The sequence below is a fragment of the Dryas octopetala genome, chromosome 7 (genome assembly GCF_963921425.1).
Source record: "Dryas octopetala chromosome 7, drDryOcto1.1, whole genome shotgun sequence".
Taxonomy (NCBI): Eukaryota; Viridiplantae; Streptophyta; class Magnoliopsida; order Rosales; family Rosaceae; genus Dryas; species Dryas octopetala.
Genome location: NC_141372.1, coordinates 20,524,416 through 20,542,996, shown reverse-complemented (window position 1 = coordinate 20,542,996; position 18,581 = coordinate 20,524,416). Strand labels below are relative to the sequence as shown.

Here is an 18,581-nt window from a genome sequence, read left to right as displayed (position 1 = left end):
AGTTAGTGGATTTTTCTTCCACTTCGTTGAATGGGAATATGAAAGGGTCAAGTGGGTTTCATCCGTCCTAACATAAAATTTGTTTATTTATTTTTTGCTGTCTGGTATGGTTTCTTCAAATTGACAGGTGTTGCAAAATGACTTGTTCACATCAGATACTGACGATATGGGAGGACCAAAACACTTCCCTTCCCTGCTTCGCATTGCCATAGCTTTTCCTAGCCACATGTTTTAGAGAAATATCAAGGATATTTTCTAGTATATTTTGACATGGGGTAGTAAATTTTATAGACTTTTGTCTACTATTATTATAGAATTGTGTAAACTTTTCTACAAAAGTGCATTAACTTTTGACAACTACTATTCACAAAAGAGAAGTTGTCGTTAGTTTCGTTTTATTATTGTGGAGGCAACTTCATGCTTTGACTTTTGTTCGGAATTGGAAGGTGCCTGGAACTTGATCAGAGGACTGAGGAGGCCCCCTCACCATTAAACCCTTCTACCATTGACCAAAAGCAATATAGATATCTATCTAAGCTCTCTGCCTCACATAAAGTCCCATTGAGTCCTACGTAATGTAAGTGTTACCCATATCTTATAATTAGCACTACTTAGTATACATGTACGTAAGTATACATTTCCTCCTCCATTAAAACTGGCCTTGAAAAGTATGTCGTCGACACCTTCTTCTTCTTCTTCTTCTTCTTCTCCTCCTCCTCCCCGTCAATGGAAATATGATGTGTTCCTAAGTTTCAGAGGGGAAGACACCCGATCGAATTTTGTGAGCCATCTGTTTGTTGAACTAGATCGGAAAGGAATTGTCACCTTTAAAGATGACCGAAACCTTGAGAGAGGAAAGTCCATTCACCCAGAACTTCTTAAAGCAATTGAGGAGTCAAAGTCTGCCCTTGTCATTCTTTCACCAAACTATGCTTCTTCATCATGGTGCTTGGATGAGCTTGTGAAGATTCTTCAACGCAGAGATGAGATGGGACAACTAGTCCATCCAATCTTCTACCAAGTGGACCCATCTAGTATACGCGCGGAAGAAAAAGATAAATTTTTTGCAGGCATTCACGCAACATGAAGAAGTTTATTGGGAAAATAGGGACAAAGTCAACAAGTGGAAGACTGCTTTGATAGAGGTGGCCAATATTTCTGGGTGACACCTCAATCGCTTCGGGTAACTGTTCTCTCCTTATACACGTAGTAGTAGTACTGTTATGTTTTCTGATTCAAAATAAAAGTATATATATATATATATATATATATAGTATCAAAAATTCTCTCTGCAGACGTCCGTTCTTTAACTAAAAAATAGACATGAATATTTTTATGACATTATGTCAATTTTTAGACCATTTTTTACAAGATTCAACATGTGAGGGTATAGGGTTCTATATTTTAGGGTATAGAATTATTGTTCGAGATTATATTTTAAGTTTTAATTCTCGAGGAACGGAAACTCAAAATCATGAGAGTTAAAACCAAAGAATAAGTTTTAATTGATGATTTATACCCTAAATAATTAAATTATGTCAAATTTAAGATCAAATGGTGAAAAAAAAAAAGTTATAAAACATATGCGTCCGACGTCCTCCAAAGAGAATTTCTGATATATATTCGGCAGTACTTCCTGTGAATTAAGAAGTTGATTTATTGGGAGATAGAATAGGTCGGGACCAAGTAAAAAAGTTGAAGCCTGCTTTAAAAGAGGTGGCCAATCAGATTACAAATTTACAACATACAATATCTTATTTATCAGATAAAACAAAGTTGTTAGATATCAGAAAATGTTACAAATCAGATAATTAAAGTTAAAAGCTGCAGTCTCCTACTTAATTATGAGAGTGGGATTAGCTTATCACATACAATGATATATCTGGATTCAATATATTAGCATTTTTCATATATTTAATATTTGGCTCGATTACAAAATGCACCCACCGGGTATTTCAAATTGGTCTACGAATAAAAAAATGTTTCAAATTAGTACACTAATTAATAGAAAGTTACAAATAGCACATCCGTTATGAATTCTGTTAAAAAAGACAATTAAATGCCACTTTGGACAACGATGACGTGGATTTTTTGAATGATGTTTACATCAAATTTGCTTTACATGAATTTATAATGTCATATTGATAAAAAAAACTACAAAAATTTTTAAACTCTTAAAAATAAAATAAAATATGACATCATTAATTCATGTAATGTAAATTTAGTGTTCACATTGTTCAAAAATCCATGTTAGCACTGTCTATACTAGCATTTAACGCCCTTATTGATAGAATTTGTAACTGATGTACTACTTTGTAACTTTCTATTAGTTAGTGTACTAGTTTGAAACATTTTTTTGTTCATGGACTAATCTGAAATACTCCTCATATACAGTTGGTAGATGCATTTTGTATGGTGGGTGCATTTTGTAATTGAGCTTAGAGGGTGTATTCAATTCTGACTTTTAAAGACTTTTGTTGAATACAAAAGTCTGGGTGTATTTAATCATGACTTTCATAGACTTTAGGGTATTCAAAATATCAATGACTTTTAAAGATTTATCTAGATTATAGACTTTTGTGGACTTTTAGGTGTGAAGTATAAGAGAAAAAAGTCATTATTTCTCTCTCATTACCTCTAAAGACTTTTGTAGACTTTCATAAGAGAAAAAAATGAGCAGACTTTTTGTATATCCTTCTCTATTACTCTTCTCTCTTTCTCTTTCCTTCTCTCTCTCTCTTTCTTTCTTCTTCTCCTTTTCTTTTCTCTTCTCTTGAGCTCTCTGGGTTTTGCTGGGTTTGCTAGCCAAATCCAGCCCTTAACACAACACACACACTACACCCACCGAACACACACACACTGCATCCACATAATATTATTATTTATTTTTTAAAAATGTAACCTTGCATTATGTTAGATAGGAAGCACTCATGAATGTAATTTACCACTAATAGTTCAGAGTCCAATTCTCTCTTCTTCTTGTAAGTATTTTGTCTCAATTTCAGTGACTACACCCATGCTATGCTATTTGCAAACTCCGAATACTCCCAGAGCTATTATTTAAAACCAACAACATAAACATAAACATAAAAGTAACATAAATTTGTAACCTTCAGAACAACCCCAAAAAACAATGTGCGTACCCTTCCCTGTGGAAAGTCAACACTGAACAATGAGTTATACAAAATACCACTTCTCATTATAATTAATATAATTTTATCTTACAAAATCTAGGTTATTGGCAGATGGAAAATAGAGAAATTAAGTGGTCTTTACGGTGAGGGGCGTAGAGGACAAGATTTGAATCAACATGCTCCATTAAACCAACCCATTGGGCACTCTTGAAAATTTGAAAAAAAATTTCAAACTGGTAGAATACAAAGATGAGATCTAAGAAAATAAAAAAAATTGTAGCGCAAATGAGTGTATGTGATATATAGAAAAAGGAGAGATTATAAGAAAAAAATTTGTTGTTAACACCTTTCTTGTACTCCATGACAACCATATAATTTATTAGAAGTCATTGAAAGTCTATTAATCTCTATAAAAGTCTTTTATATAAAACTCTATGCAAGTCTATAAAATCATAATTCTGTAAAATCTATAAAAGTCTATGTAGTCCATAAAAGTCTGTCACTTAAAAACAGTCTTTAAAAGTCATGATTGAATACACCCTTCTTAATGTTTCTTTGCCCAACATGGTACATGCTAATGGGCATTTTATTTTTTCTTCTTTTCAGGGACGAGGCAGGTTTCATCAGAAAGGTTGTTAAAGAATTATCGACACATTTATTGTATAAATTGCCAAATGTTGACAAGAGCTTGGTAGGAATAGATTCCCGCATTGATGATTTATTAGGTAATTACTTATGCCCATCCTTTGGTGGCGTACGCTTCATAGGGATTCATGGGATGCGGGGAATAGGTAAGACAACAGTTGCCCGAGCTATTTATGATAAAATTCGTGAACATTTTGACCGTAGCTGCTTTCTTTCCAATGTTAGAGAGATGTCTAAAAAGGATGGTCTAGTTTCTTTACAAGAAAAGCTTCTTTCTAGAATTCTGATGAAAAATATTAGAAACATAGAGGATGAATATACAGGAACTGCTGTAATAAAAAGACGGTTATGTAGTATCAAAGTTCTTGTTGTTATTGATGATGTGGACCACCTAACACAATTACAAAAATTGGCTGGAGGTCATGACTGGTTCGGTGAGGGGTGTAGAGTTATCATAACCAGTACCGATAAGCATTTGTTGATGGCACATGGTGTTGATGGAATATACAAAGCTACTGGGTTAAATTATCAAGAAGCTCTTCAACTTTTAAGTTTGAAAGCTTTCAAGAAAAGCCACCTTCCTGAAGAATATTTGGAGCTGTGCAACCATATCATAGGATATGCTCAAAAGCTTCCATTAGCCCTTGAGGTTATAGGTTCTTTTCTATGTAATAGATCCATCAACGAATGGGAAAATGCAATAGAGAGACTAAAGAATATACCAGAAAGAGACATCACTGATGTGCTTCAGATAAGTTTTGATGGACTGAGGGAAGAAGAACAAGAAATCTTCCTACATATCGCATGTTTTTATAAGGGAAAGGATAGGATTGCGTAACAAAAATACTAGAATATTGTAAGCTTTACCCTGTTATCGGTTTATGTGTTCTTGTTGATAAATCTCTCATTACTATTTCCAACAACCAATTATGGATGCATGATTTGCTACAACAAATGGGCCGGGAAATAGTTCGCCGAAATTGCCCTAATGATCCAGGAAAACGTACGTAGTAGACTATGGTGTCATGAAGACATCCACAATGTGCTGATGAAAAATAAGGTAAGAGTCTAATTATGTAGAGAAATATAAGCATAAGCAGTATCATTTCATTTCAGTAATCTGTTTAGATCCAGTGGTATTTTCCTTGTATTGTGAAATACTTATTCTTTTTCCTTCATAATTAGGGAACAGAAGCGGTTCAAGGCATGGTTATGGACACTCCTAAATTAGAAGTGGCTCATTGGAACCCAGCAGCCTTCTCAAATTTGTCTCAACTTGGTTTCCTCCAACTTCATAATGTGCAACTTCCCAAAGGCCTCACATGTCTTTCTAATTCTTTAAGGCTCCTCGAATGGAGTGGGTATCCCTTAACATCTCTCCAACAAAATTTCGAACCAGATGAACTTATTGAACTTAACTTGTGCCACAGCAAAATTGAACAGCTGTGGGAGGGAATAAAGGTATGACTGTTAACAGCCTACCGATTTTTATTTTTTAAAGCATAGTGTCTGTTTTTGTGGTGGCTGACTGTTTTGGTTTTATGTATGTATTGAGCAGTATCTTGACAAATTGAAGGTCATTAAACTATGCTATTCTCAACACCTTGTTAAGACCCCAGACTTCTCAGGCATTGAAAATCTTGAGAGTTTAGATCTTGAAGGATTTAAGAATTTAGTTGGAGTTCATTCATCCTTGTTAGTCTTCCTTCAAGCATGCGATGGCTTTTTAAGCTTGAGAACATTAACTTGGAGAATTGCAAGAGACTTCAATCATTGTCAAGCCTTCCATCAAATAGTCAATTGGATGTAAGGGCAGATGGTTGTTCTTCACTGGAAATGTTGTTGGATGCATCCACTTTCAATAAATTGGAGAAGTCGTATTTCAATTTCATCAATTGCTTCAAACTAAATGATAATATGGCATTTGAAATGCTGAAGATGTTCCTTCATCAGGTACGTACTCTCTAAGATCTCTCTTTTGTGAGTGTGTGCGTCTTTTCGCACATATATATACACAGACATTAATCAGTTAGCATACTAATTTTTCCGGTACAGGGAATCTCTAATGCAACTTTTCAAATTGTTAATTCCTGGAAGTGAAATTCCTGAGTGGTTTAGCCATCAAACTGTTGGGGTTTCATTAACTGTAGAGCTACTTCAACGTTGGAACAATAGTAAGTTTATGGGATACGCTTTGTGTGCTGTTTTTGTACTCCATAAGCATCGTTTGGTTGATGAACTTGATACACATCAATTCAAGCACTTTAACGCCACACATCATCTTGTATGTTGCCTGAAACTCAATGGAATAGAATTGGAAACATGTGGTAGACAGCCTGCATTTCGCTTTAGCGAAGAATTTTGCCAGGTTGAGTCAGATCACCTTTGGCTATTCTTTGTATCCCATGATAAATATTTTGGTACAGAGTGGCATAACAGTTGTTGTCGGATTGAGTTCTTATTTGAAACCAGAGGGCCAGGCCTGAAGGTAAAGAAGTGCGGGGTCCATTTGATATATGAGCAAGAGGTACAAAAGTTAAACCAAAAAAGGACTCGACCCAGCAGTAGCATTTCAGAGGAGGTTGAGCAAACATTGAGGCAGAGGCAGAGGCAGAGCAATGTTAGCATTTCAGAGGAGGTTGTGGAAATACTTTCTGATTACACTGATCTTGACCTTGACAACACATCAGCTGCAGCTGCATCAGTATCAGCATCGGGTAGCATTACTGCCTCAACACGAGGCCTTGAATGATGTTGATGATGATGGATGTTGCTTGCCGACACAACATTTAGGCCTATACTTGTTTGCGAGAATAAGTCATGCATTTTGGATTTAAAAATCCACCAGCTGTATGTATTAATGTATATATGCTATGTATTAATGTCATTGTCATTAGTCATTACCCCATATAGAGTTGAAAGTTTGAACTTGCATGAATGCAATTTTGTCTTTCTAGCCCTGAGAATCTTTTGGGAGAAGAACCATATTCGCATAAACCCACACAATTTTCAATATAGTCATTTGTCAATTTTATTGGTGTGAAAAATTAATGGTTTCATGTAATGTTATGAATATGATTCTTGAATCTTGATTTGTATACAGTGCAGCTACAGGATATGTTAGTGAAGTAGGTACATGTGTGTGTGGCATTTATTTTCCCATCCCTTTTCTTTGGTCACTAGAGTGCCTCAATATGCCAAGTACTATGTTCATGGCCATTTCCTTGATGCTCAGGTGGGGCATATAATCCTTCCTATATTTAGAGAAGTCTGATGTGGGGCAAGGGTTTACTTTGTTTTGGTTTGAGATGGCCATACCATCCCAATTTATGGAGCCCGTTGGTTGCCTTCTTCGTCCACTTTTCTGGTCTCTTCGCCTCATTCCTTACCAATTTTGCAACGGTGGCTGATTTAATTACTCCCACTGGTATATGGAATGTGCAGCTGTTGGAACAACATTTCCTCCCTTTTGAAGTTGAGTTGATTCTGTCTTGTCCTTTTAGTGGGATTCGGGGGAGTGATAGGATAATTTGGCACTAAGAAAAAAATGGAAAGTATACTGTTAAGAGTGGCTACCGTCTAGGTATATATGCAGAATTTGTCACACACAAATAAAGGCTGGCCTCTGGCGTTGACTGTGGATGATGAAGCTGCCACCCAAAATCCAAATGTTTGCATGGAGGGCAGCGGTTGACGCCCTCCCATGTGCTTTGGGATTAACTCGACGGGGTGTGGCTTCATCGGGTTTATGCTTTAGATGGAGAAATTTGGAAAACTAACCTATTTTGATTGCCAATATAGACTTTTAACCTCTTTTTAAAATTTTTAGAAATTTGACCTCTAAATAGTGCTCGAACTCCCCTTGAGTAGTACTCGAACCCTATCGAGTAGTGCTCAAGGGGTGTTCGAGCACTTCTCAAGAGGGGGTCAAGCACTACTGGAGGGTCAAATTTCTAAAAATTAAAAAAAAGAGGTTAAAGTATTTAGATGTGGTAAGGCAGAGGAATCAGTTGTTCATGCTTTATGGGCAATAAGTATAAATATTTATCATAATTTATCATAAATATTTATCATAGTAGTGAAGGTATTCCTATAATCTTTCCAACACAACAGTATACATGTGTGTGCATACAGCCATACACACATGATTTAGTAATTTTTCTTTTTAACTTTTGACTTCATGAGGCACATTACATAATGATGTCTTTCCCTGTAGATCAATGCTATAAATGCTGCTACTGAGGCTGGTTACAAAGTATGAAGCATCGATGAGCCAGTAAAAAATCCAAAGGTGATGTGAATTCTGTTTTCAGTTTCTGGGTGACTAATGATGCCTAATCTCGCTTTCATATTCCCCTGAAATTCGTTTATTCATTCATTTCTAATCATTATGTTTTCACTGTCATTCATGTCACTTTAATGGGATTATATCATCTGCAATTGAAGAAACATTTGATTTCTTTTGGAATCCGGTGTGGTATTTGCAATTTGCATTACAGGCACATTGTTAATCAGATTATGAAGTTGCATGGTTCATGTAGTATTGTTATTATTTTTTTGTCATATTCCAAAGACAAAATGATTTCCGATTCTTGATTTTCAATTTGATGATAAATATTTATACTTTTAAAATTATGGGATGAGTTCCGAAGCATCACTTACTCTGCTGATACCAAGTCTGTATCTGTTGGTTATCGTGTCAGGCTCTATGGAACTGATGCTGAGGTATCCATTTTGTACTTCAATATATTTTCCTCTGATCTCTTTAGATCTTCTGATTGTGTTGGAAATTGTAATTCAAAATTATCTAAACAATCTACAATTTTCCAATGCATGCATTTGATGCATTTAGAAATGAGCATGTTTATGTGTATGTATCTCCTATCCAGAAATGAATGAATGGAATGCGTATCAATTCCTTTTTTCATTAGTACAAGTACTCAGATTTCCGGTGGCCATGAAGTGTTTTTGCAGGTGAGTTACTCCTTGGCAGGCCAAGCCACTAAAGGGTCTGGCTTTCTGCATTGGAAACTCAAGTTATGGCTTTTCTGGAGCCTGGAGGGTCTTATTTTTTGGGTACACTCTACACTGGAGGGACTTATTGTTCTTCCATTGTGGAGTCTGATTCCCGCTACATACTGACGGTGACTGTCTTTCCATGGAAGGCCCCTAGGTGACTAAAATTCATGCATTGTCCCTTGAGAATGTTATCAAACGGCAGATTATATGCATGCTAGTATTTGTTAAACTTGACATGTTGATGTAGAAGTTAGGAACTGATTAAGACTTCTAGAAGCCATGCTAATTAAAGCAAATTCATGTTATGTCCATCAAAAGGCATGTATACATTTGACACAATCATGCAAATTAAGTATCCATATCGAAAAGAACTCAGTGGACTAATTGGCTTTAACTGACAAACTCAGTTTGGACTTGGGAAGATAGCTTCTTATTCAGTTACAAAGTTTTTATATGTTTATTTTTATTTTTTATTTTTGGGTAAATGAATGATTAAACAATAAAGAACCATGCTACCTGTAGCAGCCAGGATAACAACAAGCTCCAAAGAGCCAAGCAAAGAAATGACCAAGTTTCTTCTTCTTACTCAGTTTGGCCAAAGGTGCAAGACCTAATGAAAGGTGGGGTCATGGACCCATCAAAGGTATTGTAATGTAATATTCAATGGCTTTAGAAGAAAATTTGAAAACTTAATTACGTACATAAATAAGTAGGTCATGTGTTCGTCTGGGTCCTCTGGGAAGAAATATAGCTGACAGATGAGGTGCAAGTTTTTTATTGTATTGTGATGTTGAAATTATTAAGCATCAGCTGTTGGAGAGATTTACCTATTAAATTTACAGCAAGAAAACATATAAATGATGGATGTGTACCAAAGATATAATCTGAAATTTCAGTTTAATTAAGTTGTTAAACTCAGAATGCCAAAAAAAAAAAAAAAAAGCTATTAAACTCAGGCTCTTCATCTATGCAATACTCAGGCTCTTAAACCAAAGCCAGCTACCAAAAGTACTCCCTGTTGACGATGCTATTCAACCTAGGTTTTCCTATCTAATAGTCTGGAGTGAAAATGTAGATAGAAATCACAGTTTCCTATTAAATAATACAAAACCAAATTTGACATTTTCATAAAATTTGATAACTAGGTATGCATATCAAATAATACAAAACCAAATGCAAACCATCAATAAAAGTGCATCCTCACATTATTCAATAAACATAAAACTAAAATATCATCATTAACAATCTTATAAGTTAAATAAAACAAAATGAACACACCAATTGATCAATATAAAAGGCAAAACAAGGAGTAGCCTTAAAGGTAATAAATAGACCACGCGTAAGATAAATTAGAAGGAGAAGATTGTTAGCAGAGTCCATTGAAGGGTGGCACAATCCAATGCGATGGTGGTATTTGCAAGTGCAATCTTGGATTTGGAGAAGGAAGATGTGTGCTGGTTCCGTCCTCTAAATTAAAGATACCCATAATGCATGGTCTCTTAAAAGGAGGACATGAAAAGCATCTAAATTTTATAAAATCATCAGTGTAGTATATGGAATTTGGCTGACACTTGGGAAAGTTTGAAGCCAAAACAGAGACCGACTGATTGTCACCCAGGAACAGAGCCTCGCCTCCAAGGCTTTTGACTTCAACTTTCTGCATTATGGATTCATTTCTGTTGTCGAACACCAACTTGTAAACTCTGAAGCTCTCAATCCAAAACCTGGTGTTGAGGCCTTCTGATGTTTTTTTTTTAACAAATCTTTGAACATGCCATAGGTCTCCCTTGGTTGATTCCACAATATATGACCGATCCATAACAGTATAAGGTTCCGACAAACTATAATTCTCATGTGCAAGTATCTTTATTTCTGGCAGATGTGCACTGCTATTAACATTAAGTGACACAATCATTCCCACTGTTCCAACTGCATAGACTTGACTTTTATAAAATATAGCATCAGTAAGATCATTAAGATCGTTGCCCCTTTGTTCCTCATTGATGTAAGTCCAACACGTCTGTCCTCTTTTAATGAAAGCCAACCTGAAAAAGGCATGGTAAAGTACTGCTATAACCATGTAATTATCCGGATTCAAAGTGGGATCAGCGGACAAAATAACCTTTAGGACCATATCTTCGTGGTGCTGGTGTTTATGGGCCCGGTGAGTTATGGCATCCAATGGAGGGAGATGAATGGGGTGTGCTTTTGTGAAAAGTTTCAGCAGAGTTATGGTGAGGCCATCTATTGTCGCCAACCAACCATGGCTAAAGCCACGACACCTCTTATTATTAGGGACTGGTAACTGAATATCTTTGTTGTAGATTTTTCCTTGAGAAACACTGTACAGTAGTTGTTGCTTACCTTCGGGTTCAGTAGGGACAAGAAGCATGGGAAGGACTTTACGCCAGCGCTGCGTTGTATGATTATAGTCTTTTGCAAGAGAACGCCATTCCTTGCAAACGGCAGCAAAACGAACATGGTCAATGGGCTCCAACAACTTATCCAGAATCAAAAAAAGAAGGAATATAGGAAGATTTGTCCACTCTAATTCTGCAGATAGGGGACTACTCATACTGAAGAAGGTAACAGCAGCCTTGAAATGTTCCTACGATAAATTAAAGGAAGAGCCAAACCACAGGGACAAGAAATTAAAGAACAACAATGAAAGAATGGTTTGATATATATTATTATTATTAACTGATGCAAGATAGACAGTAAACAAGTGGCCCCTTCTCTTTATAATGAAAACAAATCCTCCAAGAATACGGAAATCGATCATAACCTAACATGAACAAGAAAATAAATGATGCACGAGCATCTCCTAGGGTTCCAAGACTTATTATTTTTTTTAGTAGCTTTTTAATTTTTATTTCCTAGCTTGATTTAGAGTCTAGTTTCCTTATTTCATTAGGTCTTTAAGGTAATTTTACTTTATGTTTTCCTAGTTAGCTAAGGTTTATTGTTTTCTTAGTCAATTGAGGAAATTGTTTTCAATTTCCTAAGATTGTGTGGTGTCCGCCGGAAGGGGATCTTTTGAGACTTAACGTTGACGGTGCGACGAAAGTGGAGAATATGCTCGTGGGAGTTGGGGCAGTGGTGAGAAACCATGATGGGGGATTGCAGGCTGCTGCTGTCACGCCTATTGTGGGTTGTTTCTAGCCTAAAACAACTGAGCTCTTGGCCATCCTCCTTGGCTTGCAGATGTGTTTGCGACGGGGTTTCCTTCGAGTTGTTGTGGAATGTGATGCGGCCGTTAAGGAAGTCAATGCAGTTGAAGAATGTTTGAGTGCTGATGGTGCGATGGTGATGGAGATTAAACAGTTTTTGGTTCATTTTCAAGTTATTTCTATTGTGTTTACTCCACGTACTTGTAATGTTGTGGCCCATCTCGTTTTTCCTTAAGTTGTAAACAGTCTTTCACTTGGGAGGCGGTAGGGCCGGTTTGGCTTAATTCGTTCCTCCAGAATGACGTTTTCTGTTTGGTTGAAGTCCATTCAATAAATGTGGCTCTATGCCTTAATAAAAAAAAAAATAATAAAAAAAAAAAGAAGAGAGAGTAGGTACTTGTGTTTTGGGCAGACAATATATGTAATTGGACTTGGGACTTCCAAAAGGCTCTTGTTGTGTTATTAGATAAATTTTTTATATATATATATACGGTCCGATTCAAGTGAGGATCGTGCGAATGCCGTATCTGACCGTTGAATCAGATAAGCAGAAGTGATCTAACAATCAGATATAGCGTTCGCATATTGCGAATGTCCGCACTTGATCGGCTCTGTATATATATATATATATATTTGTATATTATATTTTTGTGAATCGTTGATATTAATTTGATTGTCATTTTATATGTTTTTTTGCCGGTGATGTCTTTTTATATGTTTAAGGACTCCTTTTGTGCATATATATATATATATATATATATATAAGGATGTTTAATTAGGATGCAATTTCATAAAAATTATGCAGCTGAAGCAAAAATGCTTTGAATCCTTCTGCTGTAAGGTATTGGAGAAAAGGGTAATAATGAAAAGAGGTGGATTGCAAATGAGTCAAAGGACAACTTTGCTTTATTATATACCTTTCGGCAGAAAATCCTATTATCTTCTTTCATCTCTCCCATCTTTCTTCCATCTAATATGACTGAGGACTATTATTTTCACATGCACATGAGTCAATGGCGAACGCTTTGAATGTTTTGGTTAAAAAGAATTTCAATATATCAAGTACAATATTGATTAAAATGTACATTAAATTAGCAAAGTTCAATAATTTGGTTCATTTTTTTAATCACGCTTTGGATATTCTTTATAAAATTTGAATATGAGCGCCACTACAATATACCTATTAATTTGAAGAAAGAATTTCTTATAAGTATGAAATTTCTTATTAGATGTTTGACAATCCAAATGCGTCAAATTATGTAGTACATTTTGAAATTTAGAGACTAAAATGAAACTCGGGCCACAATTTATGGGGTATCAATTAGAAAACTATGGACTATGGAAATGATTATTCATTTATTGCCCTTGACAGCCATATTTTTTATTGGAAAATCTAGAAGTTTTTAAAACATTAGTTTAAAGAGAAAGTTAATCATATATTTTAAATTTTGCAATAAAAAAAAATCATTTTAAAATTCAAAGACCAAATTGAGACTACTATTGACCAAAGGCAATAGTAGTGTTAAAGGAAAACGTTGCATCCTTGACAAAGAAGTTATAACAAAGAATGTGCAAAACTATTACTGAACTTTTATTAGTGTCTTCCAACACATATACTCCATCCTTTAAAACCGATGAGAAATTATTGTTGAAGCATAAAATCGCCACTTTGTTGACCTATACATCCTACAAAAAAGATATAAGAAATACCTTTGCAGGAAAGAAAGCACCGGTGTGGCTCCGGCCAAGGGTCCTCCAACAATCAAGTCAGTAAGGTGTTTAAATAAAAGTCAAGTAAACAAACTTGGAGCCATGGATGGTGTTACCTTGATTTTGAGCATATGAGGGAGTATTTAGAGAGGTTTGGAGGAAACCTCATGGCCTTAGGACTGTAAGTTTAAAATCATTGGTGAAGATGCCTTGTCTATGAGACCCCCTCCCCATAGATTTATTGGCACCTTTAAAGATGACAAAGCCTTGAGAGGGGAAAGTCCATTCCCTCAGAACTTGTTAAAGCATTGAGGAGTCAAAGATGTACCTTCTCATTCTTTCACCAAACTATGCTTCTTCATCATGGTGATTGGATGAGCTTGTAAAGATTCTTCAATTCAGTAAAGAGATGGGGCAAATAGTTATACCAATCTTCTACAAAATGGAGCCATCCCGTATATGGAAGAAGTTTATTGGGAGAATAGAAACAAAGCCAACTAGTGGAAGACTGCTTGACATATGTGGCCAATCTTTCAAATTGATCATAACCTAACATGAAAAGGAAACAATAAATATATAATTAAACTTTTTATAAAAAAAATAGAAAGTAAACAAATAACCTACTGTACATAGGAAACCTTTTAGCTAGGGCATTTACTAAAAGCAAGTCCCCAATAACCCACCCAAGGTAGGTAGGGAGCGAGAATTAGCCAATCCATCAAGATGGCTCCATAAGTTGTCTCTAATACCAGGGCAGGTGTTAGCATACACAAAAGACACCATCCAAACACTAATAGCAGTAAAAGTATGAGGCATCAAAGAAATAACCTGTAACTTCACTTTATAATCATCCCACAAAAGCCAAAACCCACTTGAGAAGCCAATTGCATCCACAAACTCAATTTGAGAAAAGCCTAAGCTTGTTCCAACTCTATCAGCCATCTGACGACCTATTCTAGGCACAAATATAGCAAGCACATTAAAGCCACATTGAGCCCTCAAATTTCTAAAAATTCCAGAGAATTTCTTCCCACCAGCCCCTCTTACATTCCAGTATAACAAATTCATGAATTCAACAGAAAAAAGAAGTAACCCCAAAGATAAGCAGAAAAATCAGAAACCAATGCCAGCCCTCCAAAAGTTAGCTAGGGTCTGCATTCACCGAATGAGCATCATCATCATCCTCTAATGGCATATTGCCATCACACCCCTCCAATTGAGCAAATAATGTTTACAAAATTGATACATTCTTTCTTGTCTGCTACTAATATATCAGATGAGAGCAAAACCATTTACCTCAGCAACATGCATTGGAGAAGTCCAATGATTCATACACATTACTTGTTGAAAGGCACAAACAACATAATTAAAATATTCCAATGATCTGCTGCAACACTTCAATGGATAATATTTTGAACTTAAAATATTCCAATATTTTGAACTTAAAATATTCCAATGATCTGCTGCAACACTTCAATGGATAATAAATGTAAGTTAGATCTTCTGAACTTTGTTAGCACTGTTTTGACTTGAGCAGTTAGGTTTCCTTGCAAGTGCAAGGAAGGGTTCATCCTGTATCCTTGTGCTTTTAGATATAACACATTAGCACAACCTTCTAATATGGACAAACAGTGGAATGAATCATCATTTAAAATATTCAAGAGGCAGTTCCTTGGTAAGTCAGCTTTCCTCACGAATCCTTTTGCTCTTATCAAATCTAAAATATGTTTAAAGATGTCAAATTTATGTTGTCACTTCTTTAAATAAATAGCATACCATAGCACTCAATAAATCACCACGTCCTTAACAGAAAAGTTTTGAATTAAGTATCACCAAAAACAAATTGCAACCACCCATAAGGTATAGAGCGTACTGACAGAGCCAACCGTATAGTTCATTCAGTGTTGCCTAAACTATAAAATGAAGTTTTCAAGCTTACCATGAAGATTGAAAAAGTTCAAACAAGCTCCACCAGTTGATGCATTTATGTGGGACTTCAAGAACAGAACAGTCTAGAAACAGGTAGCCATGACAACTCATTCTCAACTGTAAGAATGAAACTACTCCGCCTGATACACTATGAGCAATCAAGCTTCGAGCATATTCAAAGATCTCTAAGAGGAAAACACCATATGCTTAAATCAAAACAATGTCTTTGTTTTCTTTTGACGTCAATTGGTTGAAGAAAGCTTATGCATGTTTGATGCACATTTGAATTACAATTCTTGACTAACATTAAATTGTCAACCAACCACAAAAACATAAATGATTTAATTTTTTCATTTTTTCATTTTTGCGTACTCAACCAATAACCATATTACTAAATTAGTATAACTGATTGAACAACAAAAGTGGGATGGCAGTTGATGCTTACTGTTTGGTAACAACAAAAGTGAAAAGCATGTTTGGTAACAAGCAATCTGCTTTTGCTACATAGCAAAAGAACCAAAGCATGCTTGGTAACACAATACTGTTTGTCATTTTTGTCTTTACTCAAACAATATTTAGAAAATTGGTAATAAATTTACAAGAATCAACCTGAGCAACTCTAAACCAACCCATAAGATAAAATTAATAATATCTTTTCAAAAATCACTTTAAACTGATTTAGATAGTGTCACTTTGATGTCCAAAGATTTTCTATCCTGCAAATGTTCTCACACAATGTTATTTTCAATAACATGTCTCCCTAGATATTCTCTGATTGCTTAATTCATGTAAGAAAGACCCAATAGCATTATTGCGATTGCAGAATTTCAACTCTGTAATGTATTGTTTCGATAAGAACTTAGATGAGTGCCCAAGGACAACTCAGAAACACTTTCTTAAAAATACTATCTAGAGAAATTCTAATGGTATCCCCACTGGCTCACTATACTCACCCGCCCTATAATTTGTTTCCAAGTTACCATTTTCTAATCTCGATTCATGTCAGATCCATGATTGTAAATTTGTGACAGATAAATCAAGGGCAGAACAAAGATAAAGATAAGTCTTTCTCAGCAAACAGACAAAACCATCCATGAGAAATCAAATAGAAGATATAAAGATAAGTTTTCTCAGAAAAAAAAAAAAAAAAAAAAAACCAAAATCACTGCACTGCACTGTATCAGAGAGAAAGCAGAACCTTGTGATTTTCGTTTGGTTTTGAACAGTTGGAGGAGATTATAGTGATTTACTTGATGGAGAGTTGGAGACGCAGTGGTGGAGTCTTGGAGAAGAGCTGCGACTGCATCAGGCTGGACATGTCAGCAGTAGTGTTTTTATGTTTTTGGTACATAAGGTCGGTAGTATTTTAGCTGAGCGCGAAGGCAGGTACAGCTAATGTCAAAATGTCAATATATACATAAGTGTGAGAAGCATACTGGCACTGCCACGTAATAACTGGATTTTCGCAATGGTGTGCGATTACAGCTCACTTCACTACTGTCAAAAAAACAAAATTATTTTATTTCCACAAAAACAAAAAGCTAAATAGTAAACATTTTTCATTCACCTATATCATGACAATATTAGTACTCGTAAAAGTTTTTTAAAATCATGACAGTATTAATTCCTATACTTTTGTTTTTTCAGTTTAATTTTGGCTTTGTAAATCTCCAAAGTCTGTCTTTTGTAGTTTTCCTAAGTGAATATTTTATTCTGATCCATGTTTCTATGAAGCCATGTCTCACTCCCATGTACTCTAGTAATTTCCCACTTCCGATTCCTCTTCAAAGATCCACCCCTCAACTATCAATTTTATACCAAAATCATTACTATTCCACTCCTGAAGATCAGTAGTAAAGGACTGGATTTTGTTTACCACAGGATGAGCATCCTTATTCCAAGCAGATTTCACAAACTAGCTCTTTGAGCTTCTCATGTTTGGTCCCACCACTTCAAATCTAAAAGGCTTAAGGTTCTCATGTTTGTCATCATACCCCTCCAGTTAAGCAAATTATCTCAGCTCTATTTTCGAAATTTCAGCACCAGAGTACAAGCACCTAATTGTCATTACTCATCACTCTTACCAAACCAAGAAGTTACTGCTTTTCAAACTGCTTCCCACTTCCCTTGGTAGGAAGGTATGCAACCAATGTTACAGAAAACATCAACAAATTTCTTCTGCAAATATGATATCAAAGATGAATTGAATTGCAAACAAAAGAATTACCAGTCGGAGCATCAGATGAGGGGTAAATGTTTATAATAGATAACAGATTAACAACTACATAGAATAAACAATTATTGAAGAGCAAAACAAACAGAATGAGATAGATACTAGAACTGGAGATTTTAAACACAGAAGATAAAGGTCAGGCGGTCGGTCGGCTAATACATTTTCTCATATTAGTTAAAGGTCTCAACTAGATAAATCAGCACCAAATATCAAAATGAATGAATAAAATAAAGGCTTGAATATTGATTCCATAATGAATATTTCAATAAAAAAATTGTTCAAATCTTCACCAAAAAAAAAACAAAAAAAACAAAAAAATAGCCATAAGACACAAATCTTTAGACTAGGAAAAAGAATAAAAATGCTCAATTTAGCATAAATGCATGTAGTTGAAAAAATTGCTCTAACCCGCTCACATCTTATACAACTTTTCTTACCTTCCTCCTTGGGGATGTTAGCTGATCAATCAAGAGTTTCTGGAACGCACCCAAATCACTGGCACTGGAAAGTTGATAATCTAGGATAAGCATACAATCGTTATGACATAAGAAAATATTAAGTATAGAAACCATTGAACTAATTATTATTATTATTATTAACATGTTGAAATGTAACCATGCTACTAGATGACAGACACATCCGCAGATTACACCTAAGTTCCAAAATTAGAAATGTAAATATAAAATTCTGATTAGAAGATAAGCACTTAACGCACCTCGGTTTCAAGGTAAATGCTGGCAG

General features: G+C 35.4%; 1 protein-coding gene, 1 long non-coding RNA gene and 1 pseudogene across 3 annotated transcripts; 1 reads left to right on the top strand and 2 right to left on the bottom strand.

Moving 5' to 3' along the window:
- The first annotated feature begins 57 nt into the window (after positions 1-57).
- Positions 58-6,693, top strand: LOC147280425 (disease resistance protein RPV1-like; annotated as a pseudogene). The gene is made up of 5 exons (XR_015123208.1): positions 58-1,183; positions 3,741-4,839; positions 4,965-5,240; positions 5,338-5,732; positions 5,835-6,693. The product of XR_015123208.1 is annotated as a disease resistance protein RPV1-like (transcript).
- Positions 6,694-10,159: 3,466 nt separating this feature from the next.
- On the bottom strand, positions 10,160-11,641 carry LOC147280424 (putative F-box protein At1g44080). Its single transcript, XM_086249441.1, has one exon. The coding sequence runs from the start codon at positions 11,371-11,373 to the stop codon at positions 10,165-10,167; it is 1,209 nt and encodes a 402-aa protein (XP_086105567.1). The 5' UTR covers positions 11,374-11,641; the 3' UTR covers positions 10,160-10,164.
- Positions 11,642-13,300: 1,659 nt separating this feature from the next.
- LOC147280423 (uncharacterized) lies at positions 13,301-18,262 on the bottom strand. Its single transcript, XR_015123384.1, has 3 exons — positions 14,507-18,262; positions 14,362-14,420; positions 13,301-14,227 (listed from the first exon to the last, which is right to left on the bottom strand). It is a non-coding gene; the product is annotated as an uncharacterized LOC147280423 (long non-coding RNA).
- Between the last annotated feature and the right edge of the window lie 319 nt (positions 18,263-18,581).